The sequence below is a fragment of the Aquila chrysaetos genome, chromosome 1 (genome assembly GCF_900496995.4).
Source record: "Aquila chrysaetos chrysaetos chromosome 1, bAquChr1.4, whole genome shotgun sequence".
In the NCBI taxonomy this organism is placed as follows: Eukaryota; Metazoa; Chordata; class Aves; order Accipitriformes; family Accipitridae; genus Aquila; species Aquila chrysaetos.
This window is the reverse complement of record NC_044004.1, coordinates 37,379,234-37,407,116: the sequence shown is the minus strand read 5'-3', so window position 1 is coordinate 37,407,116 and position 27,883 is coordinate 37,379,234. Positions and strand designations below refer to the sequence as shown.

General features: G+C 40.0%; 1 protein-coding gene and 1 long non-coding RNA gene across 8 annotated transcripts in view; one reads left to right on the top strand and one right to left on the bottom strand.

Annotated features, from left to right (window-relative positions):
• Positions 1-1,220: 1,220 nt before the first annotated feature.
• Positions 1,221-27,883, bottom strand: part of DCTD (dCMP deaminase) — a 63,364-nt gene continuing 36,701 nt past the window's right edge. For 3 of the 7 annotated variants that reach the window (XM_030042172.2, XM_041122062.1, XM_030042338.2), the window contains 5 exons: positions 18,480-18,591; positions 16,366-16,501; positions 6,138-6,254; positions 4,513-4,609; positions 1,221-2,540 (listed from right to left, as the gene is read on the bottom strand). In XM_030042172.2, coding sequence (XP_029898032.1) covers positions 2,462-2,540; positions 4,513-4,609; positions 6,138-6,254; positions 16,366-16,501; positions 18,480-18,530 — 480 coding nt within the window. In that variant the 5' untranslated portion in view covers positions 18,531-18,591 and the 3' untranslated portion in view covers positions 1,221-2,461. Of the gene's footprint in view, positions 2,541-4,512; positions 4,610-6,137; positions 6,255-16,365; positions 16,502-18,479; positions 18,592-19,134; positions 19,208-22,870; positions 22,970-27,883 lie in introns of those variants that run through there. The other 4 variants (XM_030042118.1, XM_041122065.1, XM_030042432.2 and 1 more) reach the window with 3 other exon arrangements.
• LOC115353300 overlaps positions 23,036-27,883 on the top strand; it is a 32,191-nt gene continuing 27,343 nt past the window's right edge. Inside the window, exon 1 of the long non-coding RNA XR_003927543.1 lies at positions 23,036-23,299. This is a non-coding gene — a long non-coding RNA (uncharacterized LOC115353300). The remainder of the gene's footprint in view (positions 23,300-27,883) is intronic.

Below are 27,883 nucleotides of genomic sequence, written 5' to 3'. Positions count from 1 at the left end.
GACCAGAAAGGCTGCAGAATCTCTGTTCTTGGAGATACTCACCTGGACAATGCCTGAGCAACTGGATCTAACTTGTCGTCAACGGTGCTTTCAGGAAGGCTTCTAGAGGCCCTTCCAGCCCAAATGGTTCTATTCACCTTGAACTTGAGCTTCTGGAGCAGAAACACATTTTATTATATTTACCTGTTTTCTTTGTTTCCTCTAGTAATTATTCTTTATTTGGAAGTCAAAGCACTATCTCCTAAACTATTAAAACAAAAAAAGCCAGAAGCATACAGATTTCTAGGCATGCACACAAAGTAAGGGTCAAACCTTCTTTAAGATTTGGTCTAAAACATTAACCTCAAACTAAGCATGCGCTGTCTCAAGAGTTGTACATGTGCTTTTTCCCTTTCCATAAAGTTGCCCTGGAAATGAGAGAGCCCACTTACTAGCCTGAGTCAACTGACAATTACTCTGAAAGCTTGTATATGTGGCTCTACCAGATCAAAAACTGATTGGAACAAATCTAAAGTCCTATAATATTCTCCAGTAGTGCTCTTTTGTACACAAACAGGACAGTCCTGGGGAAAAAACAAAGAGTAATTATAAAAAATAGTACATTCCCCAAAACACCTGGACGTTGGTTCAAAAAACTCCCGAGTTTTTACGCACGTTATACATTCCCATTATCCAAGGCCTGACATAAAAATATTTAGTGACCAGAATCACAATGCATATATCTTTGAAGTCTGAACTTAGATCAGCAATTATCTATGAAGAAAACACAATTTGCTGCCAAAACCAAAAATTCTGCTTCTTCTCTCCCCTCTGTCCTATTGTCAGACCAGTATAACTCAAAATGCTTCTACTTATTAATTCAGGCCAAAGAAAAAGATGTGCATAAGCTGTTTTAGTGACATTTTATTAAAGTAATTTTTCAGGTTTCACCCTCCCCCTCCACATATGTGCAGACTTCTTCTGGCAGTAAGCCACAGACCAATTTTGAGGTGGAACACAGTTGTAGGAAAAAAAGAGAAAGTCAGAAATTACTTTATAAATGGACATATCTTATAATACATTACAATGCTCCCTTTAGTAGCCAAATGGTTCATGAACATTACACTTTATGTAATATCACAAATGCACAAAATATGCTTTGCATATGATTGCAAAACCAGCAGCACTCTGGAGCCAAGCACATGGCTTAATATTATAATAATGAGTCTACTTCAATGTAGTGGATTTTAGTAAGACTTTAATAATACTGGTATGAAGCCAAATTACATAATGTCCCAAAACATGAAACAAAGCTTTTATAGAGAAAATAAAAGCTCACTGAAGTATAACCACATTAAAAAAAAACCAAAACAAAAAACAAAACAACTACCAATGTTATCTAAACAAAGCCATTAGGTATATTTAATTTTAAAAAATCAAATTAGAGAAAAGGAACTCAAATCTATTCCCAGATCTCAAGATAAAATTAAAAAGGGTATTATTTTAGGCAACATTTATGAAAATGAAGGTACTATGCCAGCACTGGGAAACAAGCTAATACCATAATTACCTCTTTTGGCACAGATATGGATATGGGTTGACTATCTCCAATTTCTCTCAAAGGACAAAAAATGATTCAGTTACCTTACAGGTAGATTTTAAGACTGAGATATGTTGGATTGCCTAGAAACAGCTTACACCAATAAAATAATTTCCTTCTACACATGAAAACCAACTCCAAGTAAGAGTCCCAAAGGTAAAGAGCCAAATGATTTAGTCCCTCAACCCCCACCAATTCTGGAGTCTTGGGGAAAACAAGGACTTGAAAGCACCTGTAAAGCTTGGTCCAGCATGGACCATTCTCAGAACAACTTCCTCTCTCACCCCTCCCCATGTATGACAGTGTTAGATAGCAATTAAAGAAAAATCAGTATTTCATTTGTTGGATAACACATGCAGAATATCACACATTCTTAAAGCTGTATAACCTTTTAAATATTAGTGTTATGCTAGTTGGAAGATTAGTATTTGCATGGATAACATTTTTTGTCCTTTATTAGGATCAACTACTTAGATCCACATATCCAGTAGAGAGATCAACATATATTAGCGTATTCCAATGTACGACTGGTTACAATAAGTACTACTGTTAAACTGAGTCTAAATCAATGCTGACAGCCTATCAGAGCATGTGGTGATGAATACAGCAAGAATCTGAACAGTTTTCTTTACATACATTATATTGTCTCATCTACATGTCTCTAGACTTTTTAAGCAGTTTTGGCATTAAAAAATTTTAAGTAGATTTAGATTCCACATGACAAGATGAAGTGAGTGGGACATTTTATGCCTTGGATTTCTTAGAAGTCTACTTTAGCTACAGAAGCCATTAAAAAGTTGCAAGTAACTTCAAGATGAAAGGCATTAGCAGCTTTTTAGAAAAGGATAATCACACTCTTCTAGAGACTTAATGAGACTTAATTCACAGAAGCTTTTGACTTGGTCTGCTGTTAATTGAATCAAAGTCGATGATGATCTTGTTACACTTTGGCTTGAATTCCCTAAAATAAAGAAAAATACAGATATTAGTTAGTGAGTAGTTAAAACATTTTGCTTGCTTTAGCTCCAGCTAAATTTTTGAAGGAATAAAAAAAAAAAACCTCCTTGGATTCACATAGTTTTCATCTCTATGGGAGCCAATTATAGCGCACCACACTGAGAGAAACCTGAACAAGAAAGACTAAGACAAAAAAGACACATGGGGTGGGTTAGCCTGTGCATTCTTCGGCTATTGGAGTTCATAAATTACCCAGGAGTCAAAGGACTTTAAACAACTTAGCTGCAGGTGGTGGCATCATGTTACCAGGGCTGAGATTTTTGTTCATATATATTTATATTTCAAATATTTTAATATATATTTACAGATATATAGATGCATATATGTATCCATAAAAATATTTTAATATACTGTATATGCATTATATACGCATATATATGTATATGTATTTATATATAATAGGTACCTGGAATATATTTTGATAAATATTTTGATCACTTTTTTTCCTGCCAAGTTTTCAAAGAACACTTTCAAACTTTGCCTCAGTAAATTAAAATATTTTTTGTGCTAGTGGAATAGATCACATTATGCATCATACCGGGGAAAACCAAAACTAGTTAAGAGGGAATCATTTAAAAATTGTAACTTTAGAACTGTAAAATTAATACTACCACAAAATGTTTCCTTTTATTATCACTGGAGCATCTGCTACAGCAATTAGCAAGGAAGGTATTTGGGGACCAAGCATATATTTTCCAGTCTACCAGTAAACAAAGGATTATGCAAATAGTGTGGATTTAGTGCCTAATTAAGCTCTGCAGTTCAGTTCAAGAGATTCATTAAGTACTACCTACATCCTTAACAATCAATACAATAATGAGTAACAGTCAACACAGAAAAGCACATGCTGCTGACCACAGAAATTCTGAATACTTTGTCCAGAATAGCAATCTGAAATGCAAGAAACACTTCTCACCCTGGAGAAGTTACAAGATTTGACTTGCAAGAGAATGACTTATGCTTCTCAGTCAAATAGTCTTAGTAGACAGGAAATACATGGAGGGACTAAAACTGAATTTCAAGTACTGCTGTGTTTTTTCATGGATGTTTCTTAGCCCAGTAGGTACCTTTCATCCTAAAATTTTATCTGTAAGAATTGTTATGTTTGCAAATGTTTCAAAGTCTTTATATTAATACTGTAAAACTTTTTAGAGTTGCAAAGCCTCCCTGACTGCATAATTAGCCTCACCCACAGCATGTTATTGCTATCAAACTAGCCGTTGAACAGACTGTCTTTAGGTATCTCTGTCAGTGTCTTTAAAAACCCCACTCTTCAAACATTTTTCAGATTCTCATTACTTTAAGGCAAATATTCCAAGTTTTACGCTTTTCTCACAAGAAAAGCTGACCAAAGAAGACTGGACAGCCATAGGCACCAAGAATTAATTATGGGTGGCTGGTTCAACACGTTCCCAAATTGACTGCAACAAAAAGATACTAAAGTTTCAATAAGGATCAAGTAATCCACAAAAAAAAATCACTGGTCATTTCAGTCCAACTCACATGATCATAGGATAACTCAGGTTGTAAGCGACTTCAGGAGATCATCTAGTCTAACCTCCTGCTCAAAGCAGGGTCAGCAATGGCTCTCTGGAGTACAATGTAACAAATAACCACCACATTTGCAATTTCACTTGCAGTCCAGGAATGAAATGAGTATTCCAAATGGAACATTTTCTCATACAAATGTTATGAAATTGAAATTTAACCATACACAAGGCAAAAAGAACGGTGCAACAGTCTGTCAATCCAGTATCTTTTGCAGGCATACAGAGCAAGCCATCTACAAACACCACCAAAGAGTAAAACGCTGCACAATGCAAAGAAGAAAAACTTTTGCCCTAAAGTTGGTCTCTTTCACACACCATTTTCTCCCTTTCCAAAATAAAAATAAAGTTAATCCAAAGTTCTCTTACCTGTATATAATACCTGCTAGATCAAACATCCGCCGTGCAGCTGTCATTTCCGTAGTGTCATGATACTTGTCAGACATAAAAATAACTTCCTTTATTCCTAAGAAAGTCATATAGAAAAAATGCGAGATTTACACTGAAAACAAAGTAATGTCTGGTGCACAAAATCAGAAAAGGCAGCATTCATCCACATGCTCTAGAACTCCTTGGTACACCTCTACTTCCCAAAATACTATAGATTGTACTTGAGAATAAGGCTATGTAAAATAGAGCTGTTTTGGAAGACAGTTCTTTCAAAAACGTTGGAAAATGTTTTTCTTCACTTTTACCTAAGTTTAACTCAGAAAACCAGAACCAAAAACTCGTAGGCAAAACCACAAGACAGACAGACTAGAAATCAAGCATTTTTGCAAAAGTAATTGAAAACTTTTCTTTCTGGCTCTCTAATACAAATAAAATTCCCCACAAAGAACTTAAACCCCCAATCCTATTCCCCTTCCAAATGCATAGCTATAAAAGGATGCTTTTTTCTCTGTTTTATATCTCCCAGTCCCAGGTTCAAATCCTCATAAATGCATCCTGTCTCAAACTGTTGAATGATCTATGCCTAAATTATTTAGTCAGGGGAGAAGTGTAAGGCTGACCCAAGAGAATTCACAAGCAGCCTATCAAATTCTTACTGTATTTTCCAGACAACATGAATATCAATACATTGCAGTTTAGTGCTGACCTAAGTGCATAAGGAAAAGGGTGAGTGACTACATTGAGAACAAGCAGCCAATCTACCTTGAAGACCATTTGATTTTGATTCTATAAATAAGAGAAATGTAGCACAAACACAGAACACCATCATCTTTCCCTCTTCACATCTCTTCATTTCAAACTTTACTGAGCAAAATAAAAAGTGTTCTGTTTGCTACTTTCTTCATAGATTCCTGTGGCCATTAATGGTGAGAGAAACTCCCCAGAACAGCAATCCATGCTAGCACTGCAAGAGTTTACTCAATGAGCAAAATATATGCTACCTTAAGCAGAGATTTTTACAGAACTGAAGCCTACTGCAGATACCGCCTAATCTGAAAAAAGGAGACACATTTAGGCCAACACACTTGCTGCAGCGGCACAGATTTATAACAATTGTAATGAAAGACATAATTAAAGTAGGATCATAGAAGTCTTATGACATTTATGAGCAAAGATATTTTAAAATCTTCAAATATCTACCATGCATCACATTCAAATTAAAATTTCATGTATATACTCCCAACAGACCTTTTGTCATGCAGAAGTTTATTTCTTTTTGCCCTACTCTATTCAATGTGTCAGAGCACAGTAAAATTGACAGTAATTATATGCAAAGCCTGTGTTGTTCTTTGGCAGCTCCTGGTCTAAGAAGTTACAAACCTAAATTAGAAGCACGCTTAGAATCACAGAAGATGCAATTAGCACTGGAAAAATTTGGCACCATTCAGATGCAAAAAACCCCCACAAGTAGCATCTTATGAAGTTGACAGTGCAATTAATTTAGATCTAACAGCAGCAATTTAACATCAAATACATCCGTGGTAAGATACCAACGAGCAGGCAGCACTGCAACCCTGACAAATCAAGCTGGCACTACTCCTTACCTGCCTGGATGATGAGCTTTGCACATTCATTACATGGAAATAAGGCAACATACATGCTGCAGCCTTTCACATCAGCTGAGTTTTTGTTCATGATTGCATTCAATTCGGCGTGGCACACTGATTTAAAAAAAAACAACCAAAACAATTCATAATACCGTTCATTAAAATAAATCAGTCAAACTACAATTAAAGTGTTACAATATAACTGCTTATATCCTTTCAAAGGCAAATAGCTCGCACAGCTTGTCATAAAGGGCAGAGGAAGAAATAAAAGCAGAAATACCAAGATCAATGAAGGTCAATTGTTCTGACCAGGCTGCCGATTAGTAATGATATCATTAAGCGCATTAGCATTGCCATTTGCTAACACCTATTGCAGGCAACAAAGCCGTAGGCTGTGGGCCAAGTAGTTGCAACCACCCTAAGTGAAGCAATATCTCACAGCTTCACAACTCTCTGGAGTATCTAATTGCCAGTATAAAACAGCTCATTTATGTGTTTACATGCACAGATAGAACAGTCTTATGGTTGTAAGAGCGCGCTGTGCGCTCTTAAAGGCAGGAGAATCGTGAAGTAAAACCGAGCAGCTCTGTCCTCTGGGTCTCAGAACGGCTCAGCGCTGCTGCATGATTCTCTCACCCCAAGAACAGACAAGACACACTCAACCATAAAAATGCCCCAGCTTTAATATTAAAGTGAGTTTACTGCTCATTAATACTGCCAGACTTCCCAAGCAGGAAAACAAAGTCCTCTGTTTCTCCATGGATTTGAGGTAGGCCAGGTAGCAACAGACTACCCTGCCTTATTCCACCATAACACAATAGCTCTTTCTGGACAGATTGCACCTTAGGGATTAAGTTTTTATGCTGTACACGTCAGCAAACTATCTAATGTGTTACCAACACAGGTGAGAAGAGTGCAGTTTCTCTGTCATCCACCATGAACCTCTAAAAAACCATTAGGATCTCTGTGAGAACTTCCTGTTCACTCCTAGGAATGACAGCAAGTTGCATAATTTATATACCTACCTACTAAGAAACTGCCTGCTGCCCTGACTTACTTCATAAACAGGTGCTGAAGTGTGGTGTGGGTTTGACCTCATCTAGAGACCTGCATGTGCAGACAACATTAAGAGCTTTTCCACTGCTTGTTTTGAAGAACAGATTAAAAAAAAAAAAAAAGTTTTCCTCTCCCTTGCATACGTGTGAAAACTACAACAGACAAAGTTTCATAGCACAAGTTCATAGTATACTTGCTACTATATACTGACCTCTATGTGAATGATCTCACCACACAAAGAATAACTGAGTGCAGTACCTTTAACATGTGGCAATGCTTGCTGAATGGAAATGTTTTCTGTATGCGCTAAATGTCTACACGGAATTTTCTATATAACAGGTAATGCACTACAAACTAATGCTTTCTGTATGCGCTAAATGTCTACATGGAATTTTCTATATAACAGCTAATGCACTACAAACTTACAGCCTAACTTATGGCATACAAGCTTTCCCATGTAAAGTCACAAAGGACAGAACACTTGCTAAAGAAAGCTCAGTATCGACTTCTACAAGCAGTCCTCAGCACCACCATGATCATGCTGTCCACATACCTTCTCATAACCTGTAAAGCCAGAAACTAACATAAAAAACCCCAAGCACCATCACATTAAGGTTTCTGTTACTATTATTATTGTTTCTATTGCAACTGTAATTGGGTCACACTGTATTTTAATCATATGCCATTAAGTGTACAAGATATACAATTATATGCACCTATACATTTAGAAAATACAGAAAGTACATTTAACTCCAAGTATATTACTGAGTTGCACTAATCTTATGTAGCCTTCACAATAAATAGTCAGAGAATTGTTTTTCTGGGGTTACAGAGGATTGAGTGAAAAAGAGCGTCATTATTTCCGCAACTGGAACTAGGTTATGTCAACAGGACAGAAACATCACTTTTAAGTTTCTTTGAACAATATACTTATGTTCTAGGCAGCAGTCTAAAATATGGAAGGCCTCCAGAAAGAAGAACGAGGGAATGTTTTCAAAGGCTCACAGAACTAAAAAAAAAGCCCTAATTCCTTCAGTAAATATTTTTCCTTCAATAAAACTCAGAAATCTTCAGCCATAAAACCAGACAAGTTTCATTATTAGTACTTCAACAAGTTTCCTTCCTGTGCTGATGAGAAAGAAAGGCTCTTTTGGCAGACTTTTGCAAACTTTCAACAACAAACCTCTTCCCCAGCAAAAACAAGTTCAGGCCAAAAATAACTTACAGAAGATAATCGGCTGGAGCAAGGGAAAGGAGAAATTTTGCCTCCTGATCATCTTAACACAGTCCGAAGTTAAGAACAGTTACGACTCTCCGTGTGGAAAGAATACACAGAAGACAGTAATAAGGAAGAAACAAACTAATCATTCCAAGACAAAAAGTAGTGGGTCTCCAACAAACCCAGCAAGCTTTCATTTCAAAAACAAAAGGAGGTAGGTTTTTCATGCACACTGTAGCCTAACCAAGTATTTCATACTGTACTTACTGCAGAAGTACTACGGGACTAGAAGTTTGCATTGATTCCAGAAGTAATTTTTTTCCTTCCAATATTTCTTTTTTTAGTCTACTTGGCTATTAAATTAAATAGAAACCCATTTTGGCTTAGTTGTTGGAACCTGGAAGAATATTCTGCAGAACTATCATTATATGTGTCTTTGTTTTATACATTTCCCTAGACATCTGCTACTGGCCCCTGTCAGGGATATTATGCCAGATGGTCCTTAAGAAGGTATAGGCATCAGACAAATATTTTTAGGCTTTGTCCCATCACTCTTCATTCCCTCTTCCTCATATTCCCCTCTCTCTGGCAGATAGACATTGACTGTTAACCGATTTACAGATAAGATAGTCTATTATCCCCAGATTTTTCTTAGAGACATGCCCAGCTTTGTACAGAGCATTAGTGAGAGACAGAAAACAAATCCAGGATTCCAAAATCCCTCTTGTTAATAACTAAGTAGTTCACATTTGGGGTGTTATGAAGTTTTCTAACCTGTTAAGAGCTCCAACTAACAGTTACATATTGTTCTCTCTCAGACAGTAAGAAGCTAACTTAAAATAACCTTTCACAGGTGCACAGTATTCAGAACTCTGAAAACTGTATATTTATATAGACTAGTAAAACTAAGAATTTTTACAGTACCCTATGGGGGGCCCCAGTGTTTTGGTTTTTTAAAAAAATAGTATTCATGTATAGCCAACATAATATTAAGTCTGCAACAGTGGTTTCCATTCTGGAAAAGTGGCTTGAAAAGTATTCTCGAAAGGCTTCATTAGCTGAAGAAATAACCATGCAATGAGAACTTAGTGTGTGCTCTGACATTCCCACCACTTGCTACTATATTCACAAGAGAGGAAACAAAAAAAAAAAGGCAGAGGAATGACTGCTTCTTTACTGGCAGTACTAATTGCTAGTGTTTCCATCTTTTCTCATTGCATACAGCTTTGTGCTGCATATATGAGGTAGCACTCATTCTCAAGCCTACCCGTAAATAAGAGACCCCTACTTAGGCTGTTAATGGACATTTTTCAGGATTAACCACTTAACATGAACATGCTCTTAGTGGGTTGCAGAGTCAGAAGTACTCTTCCCACCTACTAAATGTGTTCTGACTAGTGATTTTATAAGAATCACAGGACTAGTCAAAGTGTTTCTTAATACTGTTTGAAGGCTTACATGCTTGATGAAGAGCTTGGAGTAGGGACCACCATAACATGTCACCTTTAAGAAGCAATCAAAGGAGGGGCTGGGCGAGTGACCTTTCTATGTAATTAATTACTAACTAACTGAGCCAGACTAGGAATTTTGAGAAATTATGCCCTAAATATGGTGTTACATTTGAAAAGAATACATTTCAATGCATATGGATTGTCATGCAGCAAGTTTTGACTTATTTATTAACATAAGTTTTTATACTGCCTTGATAACCAGCTTCACAAATAATATGGGTTCCCAATACAGATACATGGTAACAGCATGGCATTCTTCAACATGAACCTGGTACAGAAATGGATACAGGGAGTTCTGTAATTTGGGCCACTTCTTCTTAGTCTTTTGGTAAAATCTGTACCTTTTTGTGTTCATCTCTTGTCCATCCCATCTTTGTCCAAGCTCCACCTACCAGTTATCCTTTACTGGCTGGACCCCCAATGCTGGACATAGCAAAGATCACGGAAGGAACCAAAATATTGAAAGGAACAGGGCCTGGAGTGACAACCACTGGGGACAGTGGTTGAGGGATATGGAATTTGTAGAATGACATCAATCTTTTTTCAACCTTTGTGAAAGCGTAGGGATGGTTGCTGGTCACTGCATTAGGGGAAGGCAGGATGCTGATGTTGGGCTGTCACTGCCCTCAGTGACATTCCTGCTGCTCTCTTTCTCACTCTGTGTGCTGGAGGAAGAGCAGTTGCCATGGTCAGGGCAGGGAGGCAAGGATAACACCACCAGCTTTCACTGGGAATCCTAGCCTCTTCAGACTGCAGTCAGAAAAAGGAAACAGCCCCAGCCTCACTGCTTTCTTCTGTGAAAAAGGAGAACTGGGAAGTGAAGATGGGAACCACTCAGCCCATTATGAACATCACAAAATCTGCTGGAGGCAGACCAGAGATGCCCCTCTCAAAACCTGAGAAGCATTAGCTAATCCACCGCATTTCCCAGTTCCTCCTATCCTGCTCCAAGTTTGTTCTACTCTCAGCAGAACACAGAGGCGTTTCTTAGTGGGCAAGCAGAATGAGAGAAATTATTCTCGGTGTTTCCAAATCTCCAAAATTTCTAGAGACTTGATGTAAAACACCAGAGTTGGACGGAAATCCATGCAGGACAAGAGAGTGAGTGGCTGTAGGCAGAGACTGTCTCCTATACATCCCCTTTCCAGCTGAAGCTTCAGCTTTGCACTGCCAATTGGAGAGAGAGCATCACACTTCTTCATAGTGCTTCACCAAGTTTTGTGCTGTCAAAATAACAGCTTCTACAAAAGTAACATTTGCCTGAATATCTTCGAATGTTCATCTCTAAAAAATTGACGAAAAGCTCACAGTCCTAACACAAGGAAATGTTGGTAACAGTTTGTTTCGTTTTACACAGCAGGTACTGTTCAATTAGAGCATACTTTTTGCCACAGCACATATTTTATCGTATCTGAACCTGTATAAATATTTGTAAGCATATTTACTCAATATTTTCTCTATTGCTCAGAGGTTTCTAAATTTGCCAGTCATTTTAATTTAAAACTCTCTTAATTAGAGACTGGTTGTCAAATGGATGTTCTTAGATTACAGTGGAGACAGAGGGCATAACAGGAGCACAGCAACTAGCGTTAGCAGAAGACTTGTGTTAATAGGAGAAAAATGTAGCATTTTAAACGATCGGTGAGAGGAAACTGAGCATCATCAAATCCTTGGATTCATCTAACAGAAACAGAGGGCACTCACTTTTGACTCTGAAAGCCAGAATTTTGACTAATTATTAAGAAGCTTCTGCACACAGTACTGAACACAATGCCTCACGAAGAGCTTTTAGTAACATCTTAGTAAAGTAGGTTTTCAAAACTGGCCTTCCATTTCTCTCATGTGTGCAGAAACATCCCCACTTCTGTCACTGACTAGCAGCCTCTAAAGAGCCAGTTCTAACACAACAATGAAAGCTCAATTTTGTGCTATGAAATGAAAAATGGCATTCTGCGAAACACCTAGTGCTTTCTGACATAACAAGGCTACACTACTAAACTGTTCAAATATATGCTACAACTAGAAGGAAAAAAGTTTTAATCTGCTTCAAGACTCTCATAAGGAATGCATAGGATCAATACAGGTGATCTACATCACTACTCCTGTAACACCCAAATGCCTCGCAAACATTTGCATCCTCTGAGGTAAAGCAAGCACTACTGTCCTGGTTTTGGCTGGGATAGAATTAAGTTTCTTTCCAGTAGCTGGTACAGTGCTATGTCTTGGATTCAGCATGAGAAGAATGTTGATAACACACTGATGTTTTCAGTTGTTGCTAAGTAGTGTTTAGACTAAGTCAAGGATTTTTCAGGTTCTCATGCCCAGCCAGCAGGAAGGCTGGAGGGGCACAAGAAGTTGGGAGGGGACACAGCCAGGGCAGCTGACCCAAACTGGCCAAAGGGATATTCCATACCATGTGATGTCATGCCTAGTATATAAATTGGGGGGAGGTGACCTGGGGGGATCACTGCTCAGGAACTAACTGGGCATCTGTCGGTGAGTGGTGATCAATTGCATTGTGCATCACTTGTTTTGTACATTCCAATCCTTTTATCATTACTATTGTAATTTTATTAGTGTTATCATTACTAGTTTCTTTTTTTCTGTTCTATTAAACCGTTCCTATCTCAATGCACGAGTTTTACTTTTTTTTCCGATGCTCTCCCCCATCCCACTGGGTGGGGGGGAAGTGATTGAGCAGCTGCGTGGTGCTTAGTTACTGGCTGGGGTTAAAACATGACAACTACCTACCACATTTTGATGCCTTCTTTCAGTAGCAGCTCAGGTTACACTTAGACACAGGGAAATACACTTTTTTTAATCAAGCACGACCCTTTCCCTAACACTGAGCTAAGCAGAACCCACACTTGAGGGTGCAGGTTAGATATGTACAGTGTATTGCAGCAGACAGATAACTGAGACATTGGTGAATTTCAAGCCAACAAGTTTCAAGATACAGTAAAATTTAAGAGTGACAGGACTTGTTAGTCTTACAACAAAAGCTTAAAAGGTTATTGTTATCAGTAAGTGCACAGGGTAAGGGGGGAAAGGAGGAAGGGTTAATTGCAGCGAGTAAGAAAAGCTGAAAGAACAATGCTGGCACATGCAAGAACGTATAAACTAACCACAAATAAATTTAGGGTGGAAATTGAAAGTTTTCTAGCCATGAAACAGTGAATCTGATCAGAGCTGTGGGGTCAGTGCATCCATCTGTTCTGCTGGAGCTCAATAAATTTATTATAGGATCATCTAACACACTTCTGCAAAGATAGCCTCTGGGTCCAGTCCCCTGCTATGTCTATGCTGCTAAACACAGACAGGGCCAGGGACTGACCCTTGGCCCTGAGGCCAACTGGCAAAGACTGGCTCATGTTCATCTTACTCAGGGCTCCATCAGCATTACATAGCACTTGGCCCTGGGTTTCCTCAAGGCTCCACATCTCAAGAGTCCCACAGCACCACATACTTATTTTGTATGTCTCAGTTCAAAGTGCACAAAGAAGCGAGATGAGTTTTTTGCAGCCCACCAGAGTGGTATTTTCACAACATGGAACAGAGTATGTGTTGCATACCCCCTAGTATGGCCTGAGGGAGGGAGGAGGGTTAAGCATACCATCTCAGCAGGCTTTGCATTATAGGCCTATACAGGATGACAGTTTTCCTGCAGCCTGTTTTCCACCCTGCCCTCTGGAGCAGCCTCTGAGTGAGCCATTTGCACAGCAATACACAGGCTTTGTTCCGGAGAAAGCTAGTCAGAGTGGTCCAAAACAGATGGGAAGTGAGCTAATGTTTATGCCTGACCTACAACAGTACATAAAACCAGAAGGTCAGCATTCAGATCCACCCTGGGCCCTTTCCTGTAGCACTGCAGATGCATAAAGTAGCTCTAGAAGACATCTTCCAAGTCCGTGTGGTGGTACATGCACAATTACCATCAGCTTTACCTAATAAGCTACATTGCAGCTCTAGTGATGAAGGTGCCAGCATTCCCATGACAAGCTAATGGAGCACACAGTAAGATTGTACCATCTCTGGACAAGCTAGTGAGGAAAAAGCAAGGATAAAAAGTTCAATTTACACAAATGCTGTGATGATTAGCAAAAGCGGAAAGGGAAACATGACAGTTTAATGAGATTATAGCAGCAATTCTATGTGTCTTTGCATCTACCAGAATTTTTTAAAGAAGATTTTTTTTTTTATATATATATATATATATACTTGTCTGGTCTGCCAGCTGTGCTATCAAGATTAATAAGAAACTGCTAGAGTTTAAATGATCTGTGAATTACAAAATAGGCCCTTTATTCATCACAGCAGAGACTTTATGTTACAAAGTTGTGATTTTTTTAATGAGGTGAAGACTAAGATTCTTGGGGGGAAGGGCAGTAGTTAGACCAACTCCTAGAAACGAACTTGTCTCTCCAAGCTGTTAGATTGGTTAGTGCATTTTTTAAACATCACGTATTAGAGATTTTTACTTTACTCAACATCTTTTGGAGTCAGAGTTAACGAAAAAATTCTCAGGTCATCTTGTACAAAGATTCCTCACAAATTCATACAGCATTTTTAGATTAAATTGGTCAGCTTAGATTTGAGTGCCTGGAACATGCTCAGGTCCCAGAGACCACCCGCACTGATCTTAGTTCAGAACTGAGACCTTACAGCAGCATAAAGATTCAACCAAAATCAATATTCTGTTTTCAGTACTTCATATATAATCAATGGGCTAACACTTGTTTCCTCACCCTATAAATAAAAAGCAGTCATATCAAGTTGTACTATTATGGTACCATCATTATATGTAAAACCAGTGCTTCTGCGCTTTAGAGCAGACTTAAAATTTGGCAGGAGCTGGCCCTAGTATTGGGAATCCATCTCTTCGGAAAATAATATGAAACTGTCTCAAGCTTAAGAGTCAACATTAGAGGTTTTATAATAAATTGGTAAAATGAACAAGGACAAAGTACCGGGGTTTTAAGAACTCAAATATGAAACTGATGAATTATGTGCTGAGCCACTGCCTATCATCTTTCACTTCAATGCTATGGGAAACCAGAAAATGTAATGCCGGTTTTTAGAGAGAGCTCTGGGTGAACACAGGGAATGTCAAAACTCATGCAAGTCTAATTTCTGTATCAGACCAATTGTTAGAAGTTACAAGTAAAAAATAGAATCAGTAGGCAGAGATAAATACTGTACAGTGGAAAAGAGCCAGTATCTCTTTGCAAAAGCTGAACTCTGGTGCTTATTACCCCCCACCCATGCAGGGGAAGGGAAAATTTCTCAGGGTTCTTGTTCAGTTTTGTGATTCTTCCCTCTGCCATTCCTGAGCCCAGGATAGGCTGAGATGTAGCACAGGATGAAGGAGCTCCTAATACCCATTCTTCCTGTGCCCATGGCTTCTGCTGCACTGATCTCACCCCACAGAGGTGCAGCAGGATCTGGTGCGGAAGCAGAAAGATGAAGAAGGGGGATTTAAGAGAGCATACACGCTCTCCTTCCTTATCAGTCCTAACCACGGTTCCTCCCCAACATCAGCTATTGCAGGCCACAAGGCAGCTCTCAACTCCATTTCCACACCCAGCAGACAGTACTCATGGCATGAAGCCTGAGGCAGCCCAGCAAGTTGTCTCCTTGGTACCTGCAAACCACGCCTGGCCCAGAGGAGTAACTACAGCCCCGTTGATAGGTGCACCAAGATTCACAGAGGACCCTTCAAAGCAGGCTTGCAGAAGGCGAATCTATACCAGCTGCAAAGACAGAGACAGGATCCAAAGCAGCACCCAGCCACATTTACCATGAAACTGTCCTTGCTCTTCATTCCTTTTACCCATTTAGTAAATGTGAATCAAATCAGAGGCTGAAATAAACAATGAAAGTCAACTCACCCATAGCAGGGTAGATCCACTGCACACCAGATGAGGCAAAAATGGCATGGAATGACAGAATGCAATCACATACTTCAAAGACAAACAAAATTCAGCTCCTTCATAATATGTAGTGCCTATGCCATCAACACCTGAACACTGGAATTTCCCACAGCCACTGGAGTTTACAATTTTAATAACGGTATTTTAGACCCAATTATTTGTTTTGCATATACATGCTCTCTGTAATTTCTGTGGAGACAAACACACAGAAGCAGCAAGCATCTGCATACACTGTAACCGTGTGCTAATGAGCTGCATTGTATTTACAAGTCTCCATTACACAATCCAAAATGGCTAATCCTTCACGAACATACTTCACCAGGAATTCAGTCCTTCATAAAGACTGTTTTCATTTATTTTCAGAGCTGTGATTTTTATCCTGATGTACCACATATGGGCACGTTAACAAAATCAGGTGAGTGGAAGAAAAACTGATCGATACTTTGCCAGCTGAACTTTCACATATACAGACATCACAAGTCTGACCTGTCAACCACAAGAAGCCTCACCATAAGGATATTTCGTGTCCAGTCTATGTGCTGCTGTTCTTGTCCAGGGTAGTACATCATCGCTGCAGCCATTAGGCATCCCATTGTATCCAATTCCAACAATCTTGTTTTCTGAATTTACAATGCAGGCACCAACCTAAATAAAATTAGATTTATATAGTACCAGCAGCATGCAAAACGATGTATCAACAAGAAAGATGAGACCTGAAAAGTCAGTCCTACAATTTTCATTTAAGAGATACAAGCTTTGCTTTATATTAAGTCACACCATCTAGTGAGCAAGGCTGCAATTGTACCTAACTGGTACAATTTAAAATAAATCAGGGCAGATGCAACCCTGCTACCCCTCTAGTCATGCAATGCCCACTCCAGCCTGCCAGCATCGTTCCTTGTCCAACTATGAAGTGAACCTAGTTCAGGGAGCAGAACCGCCACTGAATTAATGCTACTAAACATAAGTTTCCTGTCAGTTCAACTCCCCAAACTAGCTTTTCCAGTAGCAGTACGAGCAGCAGCAAAAGAAAAGTTATGGAAGATGGAACAGAAATGCAGTAGTGTTGACCTAGGCAGAGATAGGCTCACAAACCTTTGTGGCTTATTTATGCAAATGTGCACCAAAATACCAGACCTTTTAATTCCCACCCTTTATTACTTTAATCCAAGTCTGCACAGCGACCCTTCTTACAGAATGATGAAGTGTCCCATTTTTATGTTTTCTGCCCATAGTTTAGATTTATTGAAATGGCAATAGTACTGATTTTAATTCACAGAATGTGTTTATCAACCAGCTCTTGGGTAACAAAAATTTAACCCTAAATGAATAACCTTCAGAGAACTAAAGAGCCATAATGTACAAAAGACAGAGAGTAATTGAACAGACTGTTAACGTGCATTTTACTCCATGGCTTTTCTGGCATTTGCTTCCTGAACTTTTTCACACAAAGGAAAACTAGCAGGATGATTGGGTCCTGCAGAACAGCATGTTTCAGGATATGTATCAATCGCCTCAAACCAATATTCAACAGAGGCACATGAAAGAAGCAAAGAATGGGGTCAGACAGTGAAGCAGAGGGGGAAGGGGAACCTGAGGGAGGAACCAAACTAGAAAACTCCAGTGTCCTGGTTTCAGCTGGGAAAGAGTTAACTGTCTTCCTAGTTGCTGCTACAGTGCTATGTTTTGAGTTTGGTATGAGAAGAATAAGTTGAAGTTGATAACACACTGATGTTTTCAGTTCTTGCCAAATAATGTTTAGTCTAAAGTCAAGGATTTTTCAGCCTCTCATGCCCAGCCAGCAAGAAGGCTGGAGGGGCACAAGAAGTTGGGAGGGGACACAGCCAGGGCAGCTGACCCAAACTGGCCAAAGGGGTATTCCATACCATGAGATGTTATGTCTAGTATATAAACTGGGGGGAGTGGGGTTGGGGGGATCGCCGCCTGGGGACTATCTGGGTATTGGTCGGCAAGTGGTGAGTAATTGCATTGTGCATCACTTGTATATTCCAATCCTGTTATTATTACAGCTGTCATTTTATTAGTGTTATCCTTATTAGTTTATTTTTTCTGTTCTATTAAACCATTCTTATCTCAAACCACGAGTTTTACTTTTTTTTTCCCGATTCTCTCCCCCATCCCACTGGGTGGGGGGGAAATAAGTGAGAGGCTGCGTGGTGCTTAGTTGCTGGCTGGGGTTAAACCACAACATCCTGTCAACTCAAGAACAAACAAGAGGGAATTTTTATACCCTACAGGTGAGGAAAAGGAACTTGTAAAATGCTGTGTCTTTAAAAATTACAATCTAAAACTTTTATTAGTTTTATCCTCCTCTAACAGTAACTATATTTACTGGAAAAAGGAAGGAAAATGCATGTGTTATTTTAACCTCCAGATGAAAAGATTTACAAAACTCCAAACCGCAAACGTACACACAGAATTATACACGAGGTCAGGCCCAGTAAGAGAACTTCTGTAACAAAAGGTGCTGACCACGTTAAAAATTGAATAGCTATATACTGAAATAACTTTTAATAAGAAATCCCTGAAAGTGCCACATGTGCATCTGATGCGATGTGCAATATAGATTAGGTTATGTTATTCTTATACCTTGCCTTCTTACCTGAGAACTTGGATCCTTGCTTCTTTGTGCTGACAAAAAAGCTACTGCCATAAAATATTCAGGCCATTCCAAATAATCCTCTCTTTTTTTGCAGGATACTTCATTGCCGAAACTACAGTTTACGGAAAAAAAACAGCCATCAGCAAACAACACATAGCTAGAGTTACTACAGATTGTATTCTTTTAATGTGCATAAGTTTAAAGTAACCCGGGTCAGAATCTGGCTAAGACCGCACATTCACTAATATTTTAACAGTAAAACCATCAGTGTTATGTGCTTTCCAGGAACTTATATATGCAAAATTTCCTTTCAGGGGAAAGGCATCCAAGCGAGGTTGTAAATTTCAGTTTTAGATAAGAAGGCTGAGCTATTCAGAGCACCGAGCTATTCAAAGACAGAGCAATTCATCCTTTATAGATAACACCTCGTGTATTTCTAAGATTCAGGTATATCATGTACTGGCATTCTTTTCACCCAAACAACATAATCTTTTTTATGATGACTGTGCTAACTGCAAGCCTCTAATCTAAGCTATGTTGTACTTCTGCCTACGACAAGTGCTCGCTAGATTTCTATTTGGTAGCTGCCTGTGCAGTCATTTGTTTCTGCCCACACAGTTATTTCCATGAGTTTGCCTCTCGTTACAACACTTACCAGCAAAAAATCTGAGGCCATTCTGATAGCTCCCTGCTGAATTTCTCTTGAGATTATGTCCTATGAAAGCCACCTAAAAAGCGAGATGAGATGGGTTCAAGAACTTTTCCCTTAGACATAATGTATAGAAGTGGCACAAAAGGTTGCTTCTTTCCCTGCAGTAGGGGGTTTGTCTGGGGGAAGGAGGGAGGAAAAAAGAGGTGATGCATCATTTCCTCTTGCCTGCTTATGGCTGAAAGACTGCTCGGAAGGTGTAAGACACAACAGGGGAATTCCTGTGCTTTTCAGCTCAAATAGAGGAAAGACAGACAGCTCTCTCGCCTCACCCCCCAACATGTTTAAGCTTTGCAAATTTCAAGAAAAAGATCATATTCAAAGAAATTTCCCCAAACTCTCACCTATCATTGCTACACTTGAAAACCAAAACAATGGAACATCTCAAATACAATATTAGCCTATCAAAATACAAGGGGCACAGTACTTTTTCTTCTTGGGCTCCTCTTACCAAGGACTACAGCTTAAGACTGAGGTACCCTTCTAGCGATGTACAGCCACACAGAAAAATACATCATAGGTAACTAAAAGCAGCAAGACACCTCCTAGCAACACTACTACCAGCACTTTTGGAAGACAAACATTAGAAGAGAAGTATTTTGTTAATTATTATTTTTATAACCAGAAACATGTATTAGAGGCTTGCAATTAGCTTGTCATAAAGAGGTTACACTATTTGACTGAAGACAATGCTAGCACATGATAAAATTGTACTTTAGAAACCTACAAGTTGCTACTTACCAAACAGAAATTGCTGGTTTTGAATAGTTCATATATGGAATATTACAAGTTAGCAATTTTGGCTTGTTCTTGGAATGAATGAGGATCATCTTTAAGGCCATCGTCTCAATGTGAGGAGGGAGAAACACACACTGTTGGTGTAACCAGCACACCTCTCTCACACTTTGACAACATTCTAAATAGTGCCCAGAACTGTCAATTGTCAAAGCAAACACACAAATCAAGAACGTGATTCTGAGAGTGCCCAAACTGGCTTGAACCATCATAACTAAAGGGTTGGGGCTATATCCTACTAAAAAAAGTGTTCAGAGAACAAGAAGCTCACAGCAGAAAGAAGAAATTAAAGACATGCCCTCACACCTCTCTGTGTCAAATTGAACTTTGACAGGTTAACTGAAATGCCAAGAAAGTGCTTCAGCTAAGTGATTATTTAAAATATCTCACAAAAGCAGATTTACAAAATCCAAACCACCATTGGACTTTAAATGATCAGTGTAATACACTCCTGACTTCATGACATTCACAGCGATGTCTTTGGAGAGGCATGCAACACACAATGCCCAACTACACCGAATAAAACATTCTGGGGAAAAGGCTCCAGAAAGACAATGGTACTCTGAACTAAGAGATCGTGAGATCTCCTTTTGTTAAATTATTCCCTAGCAACCCTATTTATTCAAAACACAACAAAAGCTACTATTTACTTTTCTCATAAATACAGAACTGTATGTAAGTGGAGGTCCCTCAGAGTACCAACTTCCCAGGGAGAGGAACATATCTGAAAAATAAGCAGAAGGCTTACATCAAAGAGAACATGAGAAAAAAAACCCTTACTCAATTACTTCTACTTAACATCACTGTGTTTGGCGAGATAATTCCCTCAGCTCAGTGCACAGGAACGCAAGAGCGTGAAATGGGTATAAAACACTTAATTTCTGATTGAGCAGAAGCCAAGGCCTTGGCTAGCAGTCAAGCACACACAGCAAAATTAAATTTATGGATTTGAGGCAGCTGATCATCTTCCTTACCCTCATTTCTAAGTTCTAGAATTGCATGAATGAAAGCTACTCTAGAAAATATTATAGCTAGCTGTAAAATAAGCAGTTAAAGATTTTCCTTGTGATAAGTCAGAAGAACTTATGAATAAAAATAATGGGAACTGAAAGCCATGAAGACAACACTGCTCAAGAAGAAAGGGGAAAAAAAATTCTTATATTCTAGACTGATTAGTAGTCTGTAGAACAGTCTGCGTAAACAGTATTTCAAAGGAAAATAGAGAAAAAGATTCTGCAATTAGAGGGCAGTGCCTCCCTTTTCAGTTCTTTTTCATCCACCTAGGCTTCAAGTAAGCTGTAACAACATCTGAAAAAGGAAGAAATTTCATTCAGCTACTAAAAAGTCTATCTTAATGAAAAATTTAGTTGAGAATCCTAAAACAGAATACATCACCTCAAATCTTTTCATAGGACAGTCATGATGGTCAGCTACACAACACTATAGTACAACTGGAGAACTCATGGGTATCAGACTTTTTTCCTTTCTCCCTCTAAGTTTTTCCTCTGCTTTCTTATCTCTGATGTCATGTGCATTATGTTCCAACTGTATTGTAGCAATTTTTTTCCCCAGTATCAAGTATGCTACTGAAGATCAACTATTACTATTTTATCACTCAACTCACAGAATTTAAGGTAAAAAAAGAGGTAAAGCATGTATTAAAAATAAAAATTAAACACCTTCAGCAATGCTTGTGTTCCCCAAAAGCCAAATGGGATATGTGTTCTTGATGACTTTCAATACTAGCTTCTTCTTTAAGTCTCATGATTTTGTTTATGATCAGTATTATATCAAATGAATGTGACATTTCCTTTACTTGAGGCTTACCATCTTTCCCCTCATATAGGTACTGAATATGGTCATTACCTATTCCTTATTGGGAGGTAAGGTTTTGAGAGAGATGGAGAGAAAAATCAACCTTTCCTACAGAAAAACGATACTCGGTGCATTGAAAATTAACTACATTCAAATTTTTCCTGAGAGATAACCTACCAAACCTGTAAATATAAACACTTTGTAGAAATATGGAGCCCCAATTGAGCAGTACAAGAACATTTCCCTTCACTGATTGTGTTTTGCTTTTACAGCATCACTTCTTCGACTTTAATTAATTGCATGTTGCTCATGCCGCTCTCCATTTCAGGAAATAATGAATACAAGATACCCCACCTGCTCTTTTTCCTATCCCAACGGTTACAAAAAAAAAAAAAGCCACCCCAACAAAACCCACACAGGCCATACCCTCACGACAGGGCCTTCAGAGGCGTCAAGAAACGCCCCCACCGGGGACGCGGCGTTTCCCTCCGCACGGCCACAGCCCGGGCCGGCCCCGGGAGCCCCTCAGCACCGCGGAGCCCGACCTCCACGGGAAGCCTTCCCACGGCAGCCAGGCGCGGGGTAAGCGCCCAGCCGCCTCTCCCGTTCTACCCTGCCCCGCTTAGAGCCCCCCCAGCCAGGACCGGACCCGCAGCGCGGCTGCCGGAGGATACCAAGCTTCCCCGAAAGCAGCCGGCCGGTGCCCGCGGCCGGTGCCGCCGCTCTCCCTCCCTCCCTCCCTCCCTCACACGCCGGGGCTGGCCGCGTGGCGCAGGCCGCGGCCGGCAGCCCCGCGGGCCCGCCGCTGTGGCTGCCGGCCCCTCGTTTGACCTGGGAGTCAAACCCCCCGGCGGGAGCGGCCCGGCCGGGGAGGGAGAAAGTTTAGTGCTAGTGGAAGAGGGAACCGCCGGCTGACGGGCGGGAAGAGCTCGGAAACGGCATCACGCGGGCATTCCCCCCACACACACACCCCGCCACGCACCCGCGGCCCACTCCATGCCACTGCTCCCTCAGCGCAGCCCTCGGCGGCAGGGAGGCGAGCCCACGCGCGGGCCGGGCCCGGGCAGCGTACCCGTTAACGTGGCGGCTGGGCTGGTGACCGCTCATCCCGCCGCGGCCCCGGTCTCTTTCGCCGCTTGGCGCCAAAGCGGGAGCGGGCGGGGAAAGGGGCGGGCGGCGGGGAGGAGCGCGGCGGGGGGGGGGGGGGTGCGGGGCGTGGGGGTGTCCCGTGGCCCCGGGGTGCGGGCGGGCTTGGGGGGCCCGGCGGCCGGGAGGCCGGTGGGCTCTTGTTTTAATGCACCTGCAGCGCCCGAGAGCTGATTTCGCTGAGGCGGGGGGACGCCACTTCCACCCACCCCTGGGCGTCCGTGAGCCTCCGCCGTACTTGAAGGGAGTTACTTTAATCTGTCTTCTTGTCGTCTTCAGTTTTCCGACAGATGCTGCTTCGAACGTTGTGCTTTGACGCAAGCATGCAGGTTTTCGCCCAGCTCACGCTCTCGAGGTAAATGCTTTTTATTAAAGCTTGGCATTAACATATTAAAATGTCTAAAAATGGGGGTTTTGTTCTCTGGGTATGAAATTGATGTGGAAAGTGAGTTATGGTTTATTAATACCTCCAGCTGCTGCCAGGTTTTAGAAGTCTCCCAGGATGCTCAGGTAGCTGAACATATATATATAGCCCATTACACTGCAAAATAAGTGGTATAACAATAAATATTAAATGCTGGTATGGCCTGTTTGTCTTCCTTCTGTGAGGAGCTGCCTGCCCTGGCTGGCTGGTTGCCACGGGGGGCCTGCCTTTATGGAAACACTCAAATGGGAGCAAGGTTCACTCCACAGGGCTGCAAGACATCAGGTGAAGACTGCCCAAACCCAGCCGTACGTGTCTGATTCAGTTCCCACTGGAGGCGGTGACAAGTGCAACAAACTCGGTGAGAGCAGTGATGGACAAAAGGAAAACACTTGCCTTTCAGAGCATCCCCGAGAGGGATTGGTGCGTGCAAGCCATGCAGCTCGTGCTGCACCATTGATCTGAACGTGGTCAACAGACATGGCTGAGATAATGGTTTCCTGCAGCCTCGTCAAAAAACTTAGTCTTCGTCTAGGAGGATGCTTCAGGTTGGGAAAAAGGACATTTTGGGGAAACTGGGCACATAGTAGTCCTATCCCAGAAGCTGTCTTTATAGTTCCCCCTTACTGACCCTATGCATAGCAAACTGCACAAGTGAGTACACCAGGTAAGCTAGTACACCAATATGGGTGCAAGAAGACGGCTAACTCAAGGAACCTGCCATGCTCATTCTTGAAGCTATGCCAAAAGAGAGCGAGCCTGCAGTGATCAAAACAGGAATGCACTGGTAATATGTTTTCATATTTAGATTGCTGTATCAGCTAGCTATCTTTTTTTTTGAAACAACTGACAAACCATCAAGTATGAAAATGTTACTTAATTTCACAGATATTCCTATTCAGTTGTAACCAGAAAACTTGGCAAAAGCAGCCTGTTATATTTCAGCTGACAAGTTTTCCAGCCCTCAGAGTGGGAAAACATAGAGCTATTTCAGTTCGCAAAACTTCTATTATCACAATTTCATATGGACAACAAATGTTGATGTAGGGTTTGTTAATGAATGAAAAAGAACGATTTAAATGCAAGAAAAAGAAAAGAAATACAATGAAAGTAGCATCACTCAGGAAAGCATAAGCCTGAAGGTGAAATGAGAAGGCCTGATTATGGTTGATCACGAAGAGAGTTAAAGAGCACTCATTTAATTAATCTGGAGAAAAAATTAGCGTAATTCAGTTCAAAAAGTTTTCTACTATCTGTATATGTGTTTCTGCACTCTTGAAATACGAATTAAAATTAATAGTGCTACAATTACCCATGCCAAATTTGTTATTTTTCATAATTAAGATTCTGAGGACAAACCGTAACAACTACTAACCTTTAGAAAGCAGTGCTTATATGCTGATCATACACAGTGAATGATGGATTTTCTGTTCTGTGAACACTGATAAGGAGTTCTTGCAAACTATTCCGTTCCTCTGAATTTATCATGTTTTCCAGCTAATATCTATAAATCAGCCAGAAACAAACTCAAAATAATGCAATCCCCATTTCTCTAAAAGAAACCAAACTAAGATTCTTGCTCCCTTCTCCTTCTCTCCCATCACAGAAGAAAAAAATACACACTCCAAAACCAGCTGCTTATATTATTAAGCAATGAGGTTTTTATTTTTGGAGTGCAGTTTTCAACTTTCTATAAAATTACACAAGAATTATTTTTGAAATGCAAAACTTAAATGTTTTTGTCATGCTTAGCAAATAAGTTTCTGTAATAATTTGAAACTACTCTTATATCTCCGTTAAGTCCACAAATATATAATTTTTTAAATTTTTTTAAAGGTTATTCACTCTTCTATCTTGTTCTTCCTCAAAAACCAGACCAACAACATTCAGCATTTCTAATAATACAGCAGTGATACGTGGCCTGAGAAGGAAAACTTCTGGTGGAATTTTAGTTAGTAGACTCCTATAGTCTTGCTAAATGACACATTTTCTGGAAACCTAGCTACATTTTGGTTTTCTCCTGTTTTGTTTTGGGTTTTTTTTCTTAGAATTATACTAAAAGCTTCTCTTGTGGCCAAGTTGTGACTGCTCTTCTGACAATGTGCTATGGAGGTGGTACCTGACATGACAGCCTCTTTCTTCATGCACACATTGGAAGTAGGTTATGTGGTTACAGGTATCTAGATGAAGTTACACCTGGATTAGGGGAGATTTAGGCCAGGATCCTGTGGTCTAAGCATAGGGTTGCGCTGAAGGCAGGTAGCTTGACTTGCTACAGGTGTGGGGCAAAGTCCTGCTGCCTGGTAGGTTCCATAAGACTTCTCTGGCAGCTGCCTGCTTTGCAAAAGCAGCAGCTCCTCTGGATCTGCTGTCTGAATCCTCCTCTCCATTGACTCTGTCTTACGCTGCAGTCTAGAAGCTTATTTGCGCCCTTCATCTGTCTCGGGACCATTCAGATCTCTGTGACAGAACTGGAGTGCTTTGACTCAAAGCCCCTGTTAAGACAGGCATGCACTCAAATAGGCTGAATTTCTTCTAATTTTGTATCTGACACTCTAGCCCTGTCCTTACACATTCCTCTTATTGCAGAGAAGGAGGATGTACGTGAAGAAGCATGGAGTACCTCAGGTAGTCTTTCATAGGTTATTTTTGTTTGTCTCTCATTTCCTAGGTGAAAGTCCCCAGCATGGATTATCATGACCTTGCTGTACAGATGTCAATAAACAATCTGAGCTGATTACAAATATTTTAGATGATCTTATTAATAAGAAGTGATACAGGTTTGAAAGACATGCTAAACATATAACCATCTGTCAAGATGCTTATATTTTTAGCTTACTGCTTAGGAAATTTTCACATCATCTACCTTTTGTCAATTTTGATAAAAGCAAACTAAGCTGAGTTTGGGGAAACCCCAGGTTTCAGACCCCCTCCCCACTTTCTGGCTGCTTGCCAACACACTCTTAACTTTGTTGGCAAGCAAGATCTCTCCCCAAGTGTAGCATATGTATAAGTTGTCACTCGGAGAGTAATGTTTGCTATTTGCCAGGATATGGAGTATGCAATTTGGTAGACCACCCTGAAATCACTCTAAAAACTTCAGGGAAAAGTAAAAAGAAATTGCTAATGAGCTGTTGTTTTTTTCTCTAATAGAATGAATTCTTCAGGAACTAATTACTAGATTTGGAGAGAAAGACGATTAAATATGACAATATGTCTTTATATCTTAACATCTGGTTCTTACCTATCTTTCAGAGAAGTACTGCTTGCTGACAGGACAATTTTCATAGTTAGAGAAGGGGATTCATTTTTAGGCAAGTCTCATCTTCCAAATATTTTTCCAAATAGGAATTTCTACTTGAGTTAAACTTTTCCTCCTATACTTGCTTACACACCGAGAACATATTAAATACAAATGCAGCTGCTGGTATGTGCTGCAGTTCTCAATTTCTATAGTTAATTTAATAATGAATATGAATTGATGGCTTCCTCACTAATCAAATGACGTTTGTTGCAATGTCAGGCTTTGTTTTGTGAACAAAGGCCTGTTGATGGAACCCCCTAGCTGGAAGACCTAAACAGGGTTAGCTGCAGCAGCCTGTTAGTAAACCAGCCCATTAATAGACTGCAATAAATTGTTAGATTTTTATATTGTAGCATTTTGTATAGGACACATAAGCATTTCAGAATTGCTACAGGAGTTTTAACTTCAGCATGTAACTCTTTATACTATATAATTTTTGAACTACTTGCTAATAAAGATGGTAAGAAATGCAACTTATTACCAGCCTTTGATCAAAACCAAATAGGATGGTATGGTAATTTTGGTGCAGATGGAAGCCCGTTGCAAATCCAATATTTTCAAACTCAGGTGCCAAAATTCAGGACATCGAAATCTGTTCAGATGCCTACATTTTTACAGATTTGTAAACACTAAATGCCAGAAACACTTGTGCGTGATGAGTATCTCTGACAGAATCCAGCCAATACTAAGGTATTTCTATGATTTTCATGTCCAAACGGAAACCTTTTCTCTCCTCTTAGATTTCGATGGCTTGTGTATTACCTTACCTTTCCGTAGCACCTGTTCCTTGAAAACTAGAATAAAGTACTGGATTTAAGTTTTCTTCCTTTCTGTCCAAGTCAGACACTATTTTGAGTACCACATTCTCAGTCTTCCAGACTCAGAATGTCTGCAGTTTACTAACTCCCTAAATCCAGAACTCCCTAAATCCAGCTTCTCACCTTGGTGAATAGCAGTTTTCTCTGGGAGCTGTCTTTTATTTGCACTTTATTCTGACTGGGGTCACAAATGAGTATATAAATAATACTCCTTAAACATGCTTCTGTTCCATCTTTAACATTACAGCTATTTTTCATCTCACCTAAGATTTTTATGAACCTATGGTGGTTTTCCTATTTTGACTGTTATCTTGTTTTATTCATACTGATGGTTCTAGTTATAGGCAAATACTGTCTTCCCAGTGCCCTGATCACCTCATCATTTCTTTGATA